General features: G+C 33.2%; 1 protein-coding gene across 4 annotated transcripts in view; it reads right to left on the reverse strand.

Moving 5' to 3' along the window:
- LOC105229064 (proton-coupled amino acid transporter-like protein CG1139) overlaps positions 1–16042 on the reverse strand; it is an 82102-nt gene that overhangs the window by 2021 nt on the left and 64039 nt on the right. For 3 of the 4 annotated variants that reach the window (XM_011209134.4, XM_029551454.2, XM_011209135.4), the window contains exons 2-4: positions 7201–7283; positions 6729–6872; positions 23–835 (exon numbers count right to left, since the gene is read on the reverse strand). In XM_011209134.4, the coding sequence (XP_011207436.2) occupies positions 23–835; positions 6729–6872; positions 7201–7283 (1040 nt within the window). Of the gene's footprint in view, positions 1–22; positions 836–6728; positions 6873–7200; positions 7284–11856; positions 12674–16042 lie in introns of those variants that run through there. The other variant, XM_011209137.4, reaches the window with a different exon arrangement.

Raw genomic sequence — 16042 nt, forward strand, 5'->3', positions numbered from 1 at the left:
ACAACAACACACAAAAACTTACTTGTCTTCTGCCGGCAAGTTCAACGTAATGCTCCCTTCGGTCTTCGAACCATACTTCAAGTAACCAAAGAATCCCACCAAAGTGTACAGCGAAATCACAACACCCATACCGAAGTTCAACACCGATGGACAGCCAATAAAATGTGTAGGGTTCTTCATGTCGTTCTCCAACGACATAACTACACCAATACCTTCCAAAGCGAAGATGACAGTGCCGAAGAAGAGTGGCCACTGCACGACATTCACAATGCCCTCGCGTTCCGATGGTGCAGGCAAATCATCGAATACATAATAGAATGTAATCACAATGCCGACAAACATCAAAATATTGGCGATCATCGAGAAGGGTGTGAGATACTTCAGATTGCGCACCAGGCACATTACCAACAATGGGCAGGTAACGATCACAATCCATACGCGTATATTCAATGGTTCGTCCATATATTCATCCAGTACCGCCTTGACATTTGTGCCGACGAACACCAGATAAATGCAGCAACAGCCAATCAAATCGATGACAAGGAAGACATTTACCATGAAACGGATGAAACGAGACCAGCGATTCAAGCCGGGCGGTCCGTCGAGGAAGGCTTGTTCGGCCACATCGGCGAAACCCATCATCGGTATCTTACGCCGCCGGCAGAGGATGTGCGCGCATTTGACGAGTATATGCACACAGTAAGTGCAAAGTGTGCCCACCGCAAAGGTGGCGACTAAACCCAACCACAGACCAGCGTTCATGAAGGCCATCGGCATGGCAAGTATACCGGAGCCGAGTGAGCCCTTCAGCAGATGCACGAAGGTCTCCATATCGCTAGAAGGGAAAGAAAAGTGAAATATTAGTGGAAATAAGGGATTATGGTATTTTTCTTTAGGGTTGGACACATTTATTTGAGGTAATAAGTACTCGGTTTGTAACTCAACCCATAATTAACTTTTAGTAAATTGAATTGCTTTGGGTTTTAAATACTTTCCTCGACAATAAGCTTATATCTTCATTGTGCTATTTCGTTCTTATTTACAATGTTCATCTCTTTCCTATAATAAGTTTCGAAAAATCCCTTCCCTGCACAAGAGTTCGTCTTCCATCTAATAAATATTACTTGTCGTACTTTTCAAATCATATAAATATCTCCCTACTACTTCTAAAAAAATTTCCGTAGAGTTACACTTTTTTACTGTATCTAAATTCGATCATCACGGTTAGGTTAGGTTAAGAAGCCGATCCAAACAGGCATCTTACATAGACAGATTAGACCATCGATTCGTTGTGGTACCTGAAACTTCTAAAGAACTATACGATCCTCATAAATCGACAAAGCACTTTAAGCCTATCACAAATTATTCGAGACAGCAAATGCCACTTTCGGCCATGTCTTCTGTTGTACCGTAGATAAGACTACCGAGATATATTAGCTTGTCTTGCAAAGGCTGAACAATGAGGTAGAAAGCAACTGTATGTTCGCACCTCACCTTCTTCTATATGACTTTGACAGTTTGTGTCCGAAAAGATTTTTAGCCGTACGACATGAATGCCTATTGGACAGTGTCCAGTAAGAACCTCTACGATTGCGGCCAGATGAACTTTGCTAAGGGCAAGTATTTCAGTAAATCTGCTGCGATCTACTCTAGACCAAAAAGATCTCACAGTCGCATAAAATCTAGTAGTATCATTTCTTCTAACATTTTAAGAGTGAAAGTATGTTTCCAAATTATTTTCATCCGTTTTCTGAAGATACCGAAGGAAGTTTTCTAAAGGCATCTCTTTCAGGAAACTTACGGTTAAATATTAGAAACCTGTAGAGAATCATATGACAATTTTCAATGTGAGTTGACACAAGAATAGTCAATACAAGAAACTACTCTAGGCGGTGTTTACGTCAATAAAGAAGAAGAAGAAGTTGGAATCGGGGTCATTTATGGTTTGAAGTTGAAGTATTTTCCAAAAGTTTTCAACTATAAATACATATTTTCAAAAAACTAAGAGAAATAAAAAGCAGAACCATCGTGATGAAATTATGTGATTATCTAATGAACCGTTCCCACGACAGTCGGGTCTAAGTAATCGGAACGTACCCGGATTGTTATCCGACCAAGGACTGTCTACTCGGTCCCTTTCTTCGAAATAATTTCATGAATGGTTTCTTCCACTACAACAACAACAATACTCTTTAATGAAAGGTCAACAACGTATGGAAATATTAGTAGGGTCTGAAGTACATTGATTTTGAATTATCAGAAAGGTCTTAAGTACGTTGACGGGTTATACGGTAACTAAGCAGTCCTCAAACTTTACAGCACCTAAGTTCCACCCGATAAGGCCTAGAATCTGGAACACTTATGTCTCGAAGCATAAATTTTTGGAAGAAATTTCAAAGTTTAAACGTCAGAAAATATTACTACACGAAAAGATTACATATTTCTTTAAATTTTAGAAAGATCGTGATCCCTTGAACGACATAATGCGAAGAAGATTTAAATATTCCAAAATATACATTTTCAAAAAAAGGCAGGAAAGCCTGATTAGTCCATTAATTTTTGCCTGAACATTACACGTCTGTAGGAAACAGGGAATATTCGAATAATTGGCCAAATATTGAAGACAATAGCACCCCTCCTCTCGCTCTTATTTTATGTTAATAATACCTGAAACAAATAGCAAAGATTGCCAAGAAATTGCAAAGGGCGCCAACAAAACAAATTAATCACCGACAATCGACATAAATTGATGATGTAGGCGCAAAAGAGCATGCATTAGATTACCGTTCTTCTTAAATAAATCACAAAAATAAAATCTATTTAAAAACTCGTCGATAAAACAGTATTCTTTAAGTGATAAATTCAATCGGAATGTGGGGAAAACATTAATTAGTTTAAATAATTGAAATCGAAATAAAATTGCAGTCTAAACATAGCCGGTGATCATTGCTTGCTCTCTGAATCTCACTCAAGGCGCTCGTGATGGAAAATTACAAATCGATTTAATTGACAATTTCACACAACAAATCGGCGGCTAATTGTCAAAAGCAGGGGTGTCAAAGGGGTGCAAAGGGCACGAGTTACGAGTCAGTGATCTTCGCCGCAGTGAGAGTGTGAGTGTTGAGTGATCGTTTAGCTGGGCTTGGCGCCAACTTACACGCTCGCAAGCAAATACAGAGGAAATCATATTTTCTACAAATCCAATTAGCGTCTTTAACTCATAGACCCGCAAATAAATTATACGCACACATACATACATATATGTATAACCATAAATTTATGCCAACAATTTTCTCTTTTCAGTGTTGCATTCGTAATTTATCTGCATACATTTGACGCTTTCTTTATCTTCAATTTTTTTTTTTTTTACATTTTTTTGCATTTTTTTTTTGTTTCGCTCAGCTATTCGCTTCGCATCTATTTATTTTCGGCTGCACTTACACGTACATATTGGCAATTCTTTTTTCAATACCAAGGACACTTCTAAGTGGTGGTGCCAAGTTTCGGCGACGCCATGTGAAAATTTCCGCTGACGTCGTGTCGTGATCTACAGCATAACTTTGTAGCTGCATACTAAGTGGACATATTTGTGCGGGTCTCTCTCGTATGCTGTGTGTGGGTTTCGAGATCAAAGTTTGATGAAGTGGAAAATTACCGGCAGCCACGTACATTGTTTGCTGATCTCAACGGACGTTTGTTGCGAAAATTTTGCAAAACATTTCGTTCGGTTTTTGGCCGAGGTTTTTTGCGCATTTTCACTGTTTCGATGGCAATGGCCGTACTTGAAGTTCAAGACCATGGAAGATCATTAAAGCCAATTTGGCAACTGTTGACTTTATGTACGCCATTTTGCTGCTAATGATGTTTGAGGTCAAAATTTTGCTTTCAATATCAAAGAGTAATTTCCTAAACCGGATATTGTCAATTTCATGTGTTTCATTTAGTAATCAGTAACTTTTTCAAAAACATCACTACGAGTATTCTATGCACAGGTTTTAGTAATTTTTCTAAAGCTTTTTTTAAGGTTGAACTAAGAACTAAAATAGAACTGTTTTCTTACGCTTGAATGACCTTTACTACTTCGGAAACGTGTTTTCTCATCTTGTTTCAAGATCACTTCAATCGCTTCAGTTCAATGCTAACTTGTTGATTGGCAAGTCCATTTCACTCTCCTTTGTAAAATTTTAGTAAAGTGGCAAACTCCATAAAATATCAAATACAATTTCAGGATTTTTGACACAAACTATCAACTTGATTGTGATCTAATCTCAAACCAATATTTTCAATATTAGTTGGAAATTCTCAAGCTGAACAAACAAACGACATCATGTATATTTTTTTTCCAAAAACCAGTCATAAAATGAGCCTATTTAATAATGGTTCCTAAGGATACTTGATAGAACTTGGGAGCCTTATATTCCATTGCTAACCATGGACATATCATCAATTGCTATGAATATGATTTACATATAGACAACGGGTCGATAGATAGTGAATCAGATAATCCCATGGAGATTATATCTATAATATGATTCAGATTATATGTATAAAATCTTTGAAAGAAATGAGTCCAACGCCGAACGGCCGATTCTTTTTAGGTATTCCTTTCAACCAACCAACCTTAAGAACGACACAACTTGTTCGAACTGCTCAGTTTTTAACACAAGAATGCAAACAATTTTAATGCATTCTGTGTCGAGTTATGGACCTAAACACTCAAAGTGATATCTTCGAATAAAGGGGAAAAAGAACACAACCGATACCCATATCGATTATGGTACGATATGAAGAAGAAGAAGGGGTATCGAACAAAAGGCATTCTGGAAATATTTAGCATAGACATATGTAGATATATGGGATAAAAGTTGCCATGTGTTGAAGAGTAAATATAATCATGTAATATGCTTTGGTAGAACAAGGTCTATGGTAAGATCTCATATAAGATTCACCTCCTAAAGGATTACTACACTACTGATAGTGTCACCAATGAGATATTTATGATAATTAGAACCACACAATGGGGTCTGGATTCGAGTTCCCACCAAAGCAAGAACTACATTCATTATTATAGCCAAGTCAATTAGAATAACATACAAATCAGTTAGCTGAAGAGATTTCTTTCATTCTCACTTATTTTTATTTCGATAGGAACCTATAGATCACTTCGCTTCTGGAATAGCATTGAAAATTAGGAAAAGATTAAGATATGGAGTTATTATGTTGTCTAAGCATAAACTATTAATTTGTAAATTCTATGTATATTGTGAAAGTATATTGGTACTAAATTTATATCATTCTTCATTCAGTATAGTTTCTTTATATTTAAAGTCAAAAAAGTAAAGATCTCAAAAATTTACTACCGAAACATTTCCTAATATTATCAAATAATTTGGCATTATATTAAATTATTCGAATAAATGACCATAATTATTACAATATCTCCAATATATCATCTCCAAATAATCAATATATCCAAAGCATATTGGTACTCAATGCAAGCATCAATCGATCGTTCATAAAGCGCATATTATACTCACACTGGGAGCTATGTAAATTTTTGTTTTTGCGAGAATCAAAATGATAATATATTTGCAAGGTGGCAATAATAGGAGGCATCAGCGCGTGACCTTGACACTTTTTGCGCTTTTAATGACGCATAAGAAATTAATATACAATTAAAAGTGTTGCGATGCGTTCATCATCGATCGCAATGGAAAGTTTCAGTGATCTTTTATGTGGCAAAAAATATTAATTATTACTTTTCCGCAATTTTATGCTAAATTTAAAATGCATTAAAATTATTATTATCGGTTGCCTTTCTATGAGCAATAGTTATTTGTTTTCTATATTCTCGCGAGAAATCTCACGCGATAGACATTAGATATGCCAAATTTGTATGCAAATTTCTTGTGACTCATTTTATTGTGATCAAGTTCGGAGGAAAACAGTTATTTTCATTGGAAAATTTGCTGTTAATTTAATTTAATTTTATTTTTTTTTTCTGTAACTAGAAGGTACTTCCCTTTTTAGGCGGAAAACACGGAGGTCAAAACTAGGAAATTAATTATTGTGAAATTGCCAAGACATGTTCTTATAAGTTCCTAAGATTTTTATTTTTTTTTTAATTTTTCTAATATAATACCTCAACTAATCCACAAACAAGCCTTAACCGTCTTCGATTCGCCACAATCTCCACACTCATGTAAAAAATTTAGACAAGATAGTATTAGAATATTAACCAAATAAAACCATTTGTTTTACGCTATCTCTACTGAAATCATCGCATTATAAGATTTTTAGACTATACTGGATTATACCAGTATTTTCATTTATACCAGTTTTCTCTTCGATTTTCCTTTTCTAAAAGATATAATCGTCCTTCCTCAAAAGGTGTAACCTCAAGGCATTCTCTGTCTACTGATTTATACCAATTTATATTATTTACATAAGTTTTCGATTCAATTCGCCACTCTTCAAATGGTATAACCCTAAGTCATTCAATGTTTACTGTATTATACCAGTTTAATTTATTTAAAAAAGTTATCTGTTTAATGGGCTACTTTGCGAGTGGTATAACTGCTACTAGCCTATTTATACTTAATTATACCAGTTTTATAATTTATACCAGTTTCTTGTTCATTTCGCCACTCCCCAAAAGTTGTCATTTCTAACCAAATATTACACCAAAAAACATATTAATGACATATAATTAATTATACAATACTCACGAGGTCGGGTGATCGACTTTCCGGTGCTCGAACGGATTATAATTGACATCCTCCTCATCGCCTTTTTTACGCGTCAACACCAATGGCAACGTGGATCCGGCGGCCTGTTGTGCCGGCACATCAACCATATCCGGACGTATGAATCTATCCGAAGAAGTGTACATTTCAAACATTGTTGTTGATGAATTATTGTCTACGTTTTTATACATTTTTTTATTTATAATAAATAAACTATTGCACTGCACGATAGTATAGGTATAGACTTAGAAATAACCAGCACCCAAACTACAACTACTTTTATGTAGGAAGGCAATCAATAACGGTTTTAATATGTTTATAAAATTAATTTTTTTTTCGTTCAATTCTTTTTTTATATCGAATGCCTTAAGTTGCAAGTAGTCAATTAAAATTGTGTGAAAATATTTAGTAAAATAGACGTGACACGATTATGATACGATTTAATAAAACATACTTTGGTTGACTCGAGTTGATCGCGCTACTCCTCGAACCGGTGTGCGTCTCGTTGTCATAGCTCGCCGATACTGTCGGGATTTTCTGCAAAGATATTTGAATAGCATAAAGAGATCGTTAATTTGAGCCAAATGTACAATTTTCGGTCTTATTTTTAATCACATACATATTCACACACACATATACACGCATACACTCATCTATTGTATGTACTTGTGACAGATATCGGCATATTTCTTTTTTATCTTCGAAATTCGGCACATCGTTTTCATTCTATTTGCGCGTGTGTGGGTCAAGTGTCTCGTTTTTGTTCATCTTTTTATTGTACTTAGGTATATTATGTGCGTTTATAATATATTTCCTAATTTTTCTGTTATGTGCAGACTGCATATGTATTATATTTTGTTGCATAAAATAATTTTGAGTAAAAATAATATTGGCTTCAATTAGGTTATAAATTGGTATGTAATTTTTATGTATATTTTTTAGGAAACTTTTTATTTGTAGAATCGGTATAAACCAGTAACATATCTTATTCTTTATACTAAAGGGAAAGCTTTAATATTTTTAATTACATTTTTTATTTGTTATTATTATTTTTTTTACTTTTTCTTTTTTTAATTTTTTTATGTTTATTTTGTTTTATTGAAAATATTTTTTTATTTTTTTTATATATACATACATACATTTGTATATTTATGTTTTTATTATATTATATTCATTATTTTCGAAAAATAAGATTTTAATTTTTTTACATATTGTGTTTTAAATATATTTATTTATTTATAATAGTTATTATTAATATTTATTTAAATTTTTTTATATTTTGTTTGAGTTTTTTTTTATATGAAAAATATTCTTAAATTTTTTTTAATTAAAATTAAATTTAAACAATAATTAAATTTTTTTTTGGTTTTTATATGATCTCAAAAATTTTTATTAAACCAAAATTTTTTTAACATTTTTAATATGTTATTTTTTAATTTTTTTAATATATTATTTTTATATCTTTTAATATTTTTTTATCATTATGTTAAGAACTCACTATTTTGGTGTTTATTATTATTTCTTTAAAAACTCAATTAATTAATTTTTTGTTTTTACTACCATTTTTTTTTTGAAAAATAATATTTTAAATAGAAAAAAAAAATTATATTTTGCATAAAAATTTGCAAAAAAAGTTTGTCTAATCAGTTTTTATTTTTATTATTAAAAGCTTTTGTACAAAATTCATCAAACAAGAAATAATTGTTTTCCTTGAAAAAAAAAAATATTTTATTTTTATTAAATTTTTTTTTTAAATAATATTTTTATTAATACAATAAAAAATTTCCATATTCAAATAAATCAAAAATTAATTAAATTTCTTTGAATAAGCAAAATAATCAAAATAATCAAAAAATCTGCCACCACTGTTGTTCACACTATTTACAAACAAAAAACTCTCAGTGCGTTGCGCATTGCGAATGCAACGCTCACTCACTACAATTGCACACACTTCGGCAACGAACTCTAAAAATCACTCATTCGCACATGCAGCCGTTACAACTCGCAGACGGTGCACAGTGCGTATACGTATCCAAACGACCCTGACTGCTTACGATGCGAATTTGAAGGCACATAAATAAACACATACTTTTATATAGCTATGCACTTACATATGTATGTATGTATGTGTTAAAAGCTGTTGAAAGATCACAATATTTCTTGTTTACATTATACTTTGTGAAAGTATGTGTGTGTGTTTGTTTGTTTGCGTATGAAAGTATGTCGGAGAAAATCTTTTAAACAGATGAGCGAAAATGGAAATTTTACGGCGGTCAACCACACAGTGGAGACAAGCCAAACGCCCACATGTGGCTGGATGTTCACAGAAATATATGCATATTTACTTATATTCATATATATATGTATAAACATTCAATATGTATGCATAGTATGTACGCCTATATTTACTTAGAATGAAAAAAATGTGAAAGAAAACTGAAAATGTGACCAAAAACAAGTAAATCCGTTCAATGAATGTTTGTGTTTGCAGTCAACAAAGCCTTCAGTGTTTGTATACCAACAAAACCTAAGCGTTAAATCTGCTAAATGCGTCAGCATGTGATGTTGACTAAAAAGCTTAGTAAATAATAGACCAATGACACACACACCTGTGGCGTCATAGAAAAAAATTTCATTGATTTTTGGTAAAATTAGTGCAAAAATAAATATAAAAGTGAATGAAACGCAATTGTTGATCACAACTACTATAAAAAATTCTAGAAAAAAAGTTCCTTCAATTCTAAAAATATTTTTTTGTTGTCAATTTTTTCATTAATAAATTGACAGTCGGGAGCAAATAAAAGCCACGCAAGCTATCTCATTAATTTGGGCGAATATTCGTGTTTACCAATGCATATTAATATTTTTTTTGTTTTTACTCTTCTATGTACACATACATACATACATATAAATGAATGAGTAAATTGAACTGAGCAGCTGCGCTCATCTTTTCGCATTAAATGACTCCGCATCAATAGAAATGCTGAAATTAAGCGATGAAATATTGCATACGTAAACAACAATTGTATAAAAAAAATAAAAAAATTAAAAAATTTGGCAGACAATAACAAAATGTTTTTGTACTTTTTTGTGTTTTTGATTTTCTGAAAAAATTTAAAAATTAAAAAAAAACTAAAATTAAAAATTTAAAAAAATGAAATGAAGAAAACAAATTAAATTTCGATTTTCTGAGAAAGTTTAAAAAATCAAAATAAATTAAAATTAAAAAATTAAAATTAAAAAAAAAAACAAATTAAATTAATTAAAATCATTTTTTTCTTTAAATTTGCTTTTTTTATTTTTTTCAATATTTTTTTTTTAATTATTTAATTTTTTTACTTTTATTTAATTTTTTTTTCAATATATATATTTTTTTAATTATTTAATTTTTTTAATTTCATTTAATTTTTTTTTTACAATTTTTATTTTAATATTATTATTTGAATTTATTTTTTTTTTATTTTTTCTCGCAACTTTTGTTAATCAAGTTCATTCACTACACAATCTTTTCTCTCACCAAAACATGCCAGATAAATACACATATATACACATACATATATCTCAATATGTTTGTATGTTTATCACCCACGCTGTTTACATACATATTACCACAAAACTATATACAAATAAATGTATATGTATGTACGTAAACAGCCAAAGCGTGCAAACGGCTCATATGTGGCATTAGAAAATAAAAACAAAACAGAATCACAATAAAATAGCAAAAAAGAACGTTGTCTAATTGTGATTTGCCAGCACCGCAAATAGAATTCACGAGCGTATCGCGAAAATCGAAAATCAAAATAGTAAAATGTAATAAATTCACTTCACGAGACTCAAAAGGCGCACGCTTCAGTGGGTCGCGACGCTGAATTCTCTCAATTCACTGACTTATGGGGCATAAAACAAAGGCAAAATAGTTTACGAAGGCATTCTTACTACAGTAATTAATTTTCCTTAATTATTATATATGTATACATTGAAAAAGGGGTACTTAGAAATCGATTGTTAGCGAAAAAAAGTTTTTAAAAATTTCATACTGGAAGAAAAAAAATTAATTCATTAAAATTAATAATTAGTAAAAAATTAAATAAATTAATCAAAAATAAATGCAAAAAAAATATACATTTTTTTTCGTTATTAATAATTGAATAATTTCGCAATTTTCTGTACTAACTGGAGTTAACTTTCTCCTCTGCCTCCATTTTGAATTTTAGTCTCATTTAATGTAGTAAATAAAATATACTTCAAAATTTTTATGTGTCACGCCAAAAAGTAGGCATTGTTTAGTTATACATTCATATTTTTTTATTTAATAATAACCCAAAATGTGTGCTAAATATTAGGGTGGCTCATAAAACGAACATTTTTTCGCTTAATACTCTGAAAAATAAGTTCTGAGATATCTCTCGCCACATTCTTTCTATTTTTCTTAACATCGTCTCTATTTTTTCATTTTCAGCACATAGAAAAATTCAAATCTCGCTTCCAACTAATTGAAAAAAATGTTGCCTACACTTTGGCGCGCATATCTAAACTAACTTTTCTTGAGCCAAAGTCATAATTAACCAATGACATATGGAAATGTAAACCAATATTCACTCAAACTTGGAAAAAAACGTAAAATAAATACATATGTATATATCACGATAATTTATTGATTTAATATTAAAATCCAGATATCAAAACTCAAATCATAACGATTTGCGATCGTCATTTTTTACGCATATAACAGCGATTACGTAATAAATAATGAACGAAGACGTTTTCCAAAATAGAAGACACCATTTTCTATTGAGTTTTATCAAAACTAACTTCACCAAATCTGCATAATTTCTTGACTATGAATCGAAAGTTGTTTTAACAACTTCGACCAACAGTGAAAAATCGAAATATTCTCAAAAAAACAATTCGATTTATTTTTCTATACTTTATTCCTCACTCTGTGCTCAAACCCACCACTTTCATTCACAAAGTTTTATAAGCAAGACAACGAAATATCTGAAAAATATAATTCGAGTTATCTTTATATTCTCACTGCACCACATTTCCCCCACACTTTGCTTAAACACACCACACTTTCATGCACTAACTCGCTTACTCAACTCACACGCAGCATACTGGCTGTGCCTAGTCCCGACGAGGGCGCTGGTGGCGGCCCACCGGTACTGCCTTTGCGACCACCACCACCCACACCATTACGCATGGCCATCTTCAGTTCGCGTCTGCTCAGCGCTGCCGGTGATAAACGCGTCTCACATATACGCGCCTTTGCCGTACCGCCGTCGCGCACACCACCCGCACCAAAGGAACCTCGCGTGCCGCTTTGCCTGCGCAACGCAACGTCGTAGCTGCTGCCGCCAGCAATGCTGCCGACGTCATCGCCGTTGCCGTTGCTGTTGTCGCCTGCTATCGTGAACGTTTGCAGCTCGTGCTGCGCGCGCCGCGTTATCGGTGGCTTGGACGAGCTCAGTTTGAATGTTTACGTTGGTCACCGACGCTGAGCGCGAAAAACTGTGCGACATAAACGCGCGCGCACGAAAGGAAAAACGCGAATTTTAGGCGAAATTATGAAAGCTAGTCAACACTGTGCAATGCGATGCTGTGCGTCCAGTGTCTGCAAGTGACTGAACAAGAATTGGCATACGAACAACAAACAGTCAGTGTCGCCAAATTTTATTATTACAAATGTCGTATTTTATTATATTTTCGTGCAAATTTTTCAAGTGCAATTTTGCGGCGCTGACAGAGATTTTACAAATTGCATTTATGCATTAATTCAATTAGAGAAAATCGCGCGGCGCGCGGTATATTTATATATATTTTGCTGTGGTTTGTTTTCTTTCGCCTCGTTTTGTGGTGCGCGCGGCCACCAATGCTAGTACCGTCTTTCCGGAAAATCTGTCCTCGACTGTTTCAGCGCCAGTGGAATAGCGCTGATCTGTGAGCGCGGCGCAGCATTTTCGTAGACAAAATTTGCATTTGACTGAACATCCAAGCGTCGAGTGACGCGCCCACTGACAGTCAAAGTGTCGCAGTGCCAAATAGCAGCCACCCATGGCTGGTTCATCAATTGCGCGCGGGCGTGCAAAATGCGATCGCGATCACAGCGATCAAAACACACAAAACACAACAATGTGCTGCCACTTGACACACGGACTTACATAGTCGCTCAATTGACATACTAAATACTTGATAGACGAATTCCCAAAAGTGCTCGTAAGCGTGTGTGCAGCAAAATGTTGATCACCATTTAATGGGGAGGCAACAATGTTGTTTCAACGCTGAGGCGGTGAAAGGTGCGCGGGTGGCACTCAGCGGTTTAACGATCTTGGCATTTCAATAGGTAAAGTAATGCGATCATCAAATTTGTGATCGCAATAAAAACGTTCCGAATTTGTATGGCACTAATGACGTACATTAACCTAAGCGAGTTAAAAACAATGCGACTTGTTGATTGTGGGGTTAAAGGGAACACGAAAGCGCTCAGGTTGGTCTTCTATTATATTTTATTTAGCGTATACCCAACATCCATTTAGAATGGCTTTTTTGCCGAAAATAATAGCAACTTTATTAACTGAACCTTTAGGAAGATTTTTGAAGCCTTACGAAGACCCATCTTCTATTAGGAGCTAGCTTAGACTAAAGTAAAGGTTGTTTTCCAAACTGCCCCTTGTTAACGAACAAAAATGTGATGATTTGGGGCTACCAGAAAGCTTTCTCTTTAGAAAAATCTGCATACTTTTTGTTGTATTTGAAAAACTCATCATCTTAAAGCGAAGAGCTTGTTAAATAGCTCAAGAGTGAAAGAGAGAGAGAGAGAGTAAAGAGAGGAAAAGAAAAATATTAAAATATACTATAACATCTAAAGAAAATTTTAAATTGGTTCTACTTTTTTTCGATATTCTATCTTATTAACATAATTATCTTTCAGACAAATATGTTTTCGGAAAAAGCTCAATTCCTGAAACTCATTTAAAAAAGCTTTATCTACTTTTGAAGCATAAATATTGAATTAATTGTCAAATTTTAAGTATAATCGCGATGGTATTTCTTTAAGACCGTTTTCAGAAGCTTTTTACTGCAAGCTCTTTCTACTTTTTATGGAAAAATATTGAAGGAGTAGAAAAATGTCTATTACTATAGATTTATATTCATAATATACCTGAAAACCTATTTTCTGAAGCTTTTTATTGAAAGCTCTTTCTACGTTTTATGAATAAATACTGAAAAAGTAATTAAATGGTGATTATAATCAAGATATTTTGCTAATATTTTTTAAGCCCGTTTTCTGAAGCTTTTTACTGAAAGCTTTTTCTACTTTTATTGCATAAATAATTAAGTAGTAAATAATTTATGATTACAATCGAGATATTTTGATGATATATCTGAAAGCTCATTTTCAACAGCTTTTTTTTTACTTGAAAGCTCTTTCTACTGTTTATGCATAAATAATGAAGTAGTAGATAAATAATATTTATAAAAGAGATATTTTGAAATTAATTATGAATAATCAAGATATTATGATAGTGTTTCTGTAAGCTCATTTTCAAAAACTTTTTTCTTTTGAAAGCTCATTTTATTTTAATGCATACATACTAAAGTGGTAGGTAAATTATGATTATAAACGAGATATTTTGATAATATTTCCAATAGTTCATTTTCAAAAGCTTTTTTAATTGAAAGCTCATTTTCATTTTCAAAAGCTTTTTTTACTTGAAAGCTCTTTCTACTTTTTATGCATAAATAATGAAATTGTCATTAAATTATGATTATCAGCAAGAGGAGCAGTTAAATTTTTATTATGCTGAAGCTGTACTCAAATCATAATCATAAAATAGTTATATTTACTATACCCATCACTTTTCTATGCATACATGCCACACCATTGGTCCAAACCACCCAACAGCCTCTACAAATTCCCTTCAAAAATTTCCTATCTGCATAGAGCAGCGACCACTCGCCCAACACTGCACTTTGGCAGGCAGCAAGCCACATAATAAAAATGTCAATTAACATGCCATATAAAATACATAAAATGCAACAACAATAATAACACGTAAGTACAAACAAGTGCCCCACGCCTTGGCAGAATGAGCCAACATTCCCGTTTTATTGCTAATGAAAAAAAACATAAAGCATGTCAGCCCCTACTCAGCAGCTTAACGAAGAGAATAAAAATGCAAAGCATTATGTAAAAGCAATAAAACGAAAGAAATTGCAGATAAATTGCAATGAGTGAGCGAGTGGTGATCACTGAAGGTTTAGCCACAATGTTGCGCCACAACGAACGTGCTCAGCGCATGCAACACAAGTGGCGCGCGAAAAAACCGCGTTTAAAACATCGAGTGTCTTTAAGCTTGATTTTCATGCAAATTGTTTAAATTAATTTGAATAATTTATTATTACTGTAAATAGCAAGCAACAGACAAGTCAACCACTCGTTTGAGCATAATTTCGGGTTTAACTATTTGACAGTGGCTAAATGACGCCAACTAAGCAGCCAGCGGGTTGCCACTTTTGTCATTGTAATGCAAAATGAACGCAGTACATTACTCGGCCAATGACGTTAACGAGCAGCCAGCACGAGCAACAAAAGCGAGCAAGTGCGTCAAAGCGCACGCCATGTAGCGTCAAGGGGAGCGCGCGCATGAGATTTGGCTTAATGAAAGAAATTCATTTAAAAAGAACATTTAAATCGCAAAGCGCTGCAAAAATTAAAATTTCGAAATATATAACTCAGATATTTCAAAAATAAACACCAAGCGCCAATTTAATTGATTAAATGTTGTAATGACCAAGTCGCAACACATATTACTCAATACCATTTGGCGCTCTTGCTGCTCTCCTCATGTCGATAATTTTCCTAGATATCGCATACAACTCAACGTTTGTTGTTTTTATATATTTATTTACATTATATTCCTGCAATTCAAGTACGCAAAGCAAAGCTATGCGAAAGATACGAGCAAAATAAACGAACGAACGAAGCGTCGTGTGCGCCCAGCGAGGCGTATGAGCAACCGTGACCATGACATTCACATGCCGATAGCGCAGTCGGCTGATCACAATGCATGAAGCGGCCGTGTAGGAAATCATATTTCCTAAAGTTAGAGAAAGGAACATCTTAGAGTGAAAAATAAATCGATCAATTTTTGTAAATATCGCCAAGGAATAATAAAGACTGAAATTTTACAAAATATAATAAAATTATATGTGGTATACATGCCACAATAGTAATAATGATATATCTGTATTGCTGATGAGTAGATTTTTTGATTTATTTAAAATATTCT

Source organism: Bactrocera dorsalis, chromosome 5 (assembly GCF_023373825.1).
Source record: "Bactrocera dorsalis isolate Fly_Bdor chromosome 5, ASM2337382v1, whole genome shotgun sequence".
NCBI lineage: Eukaryota > Metazoa > Arthropoda > Insecta > Diptera > Tephritidae > Bactrocera > Bactrocera dorsalis.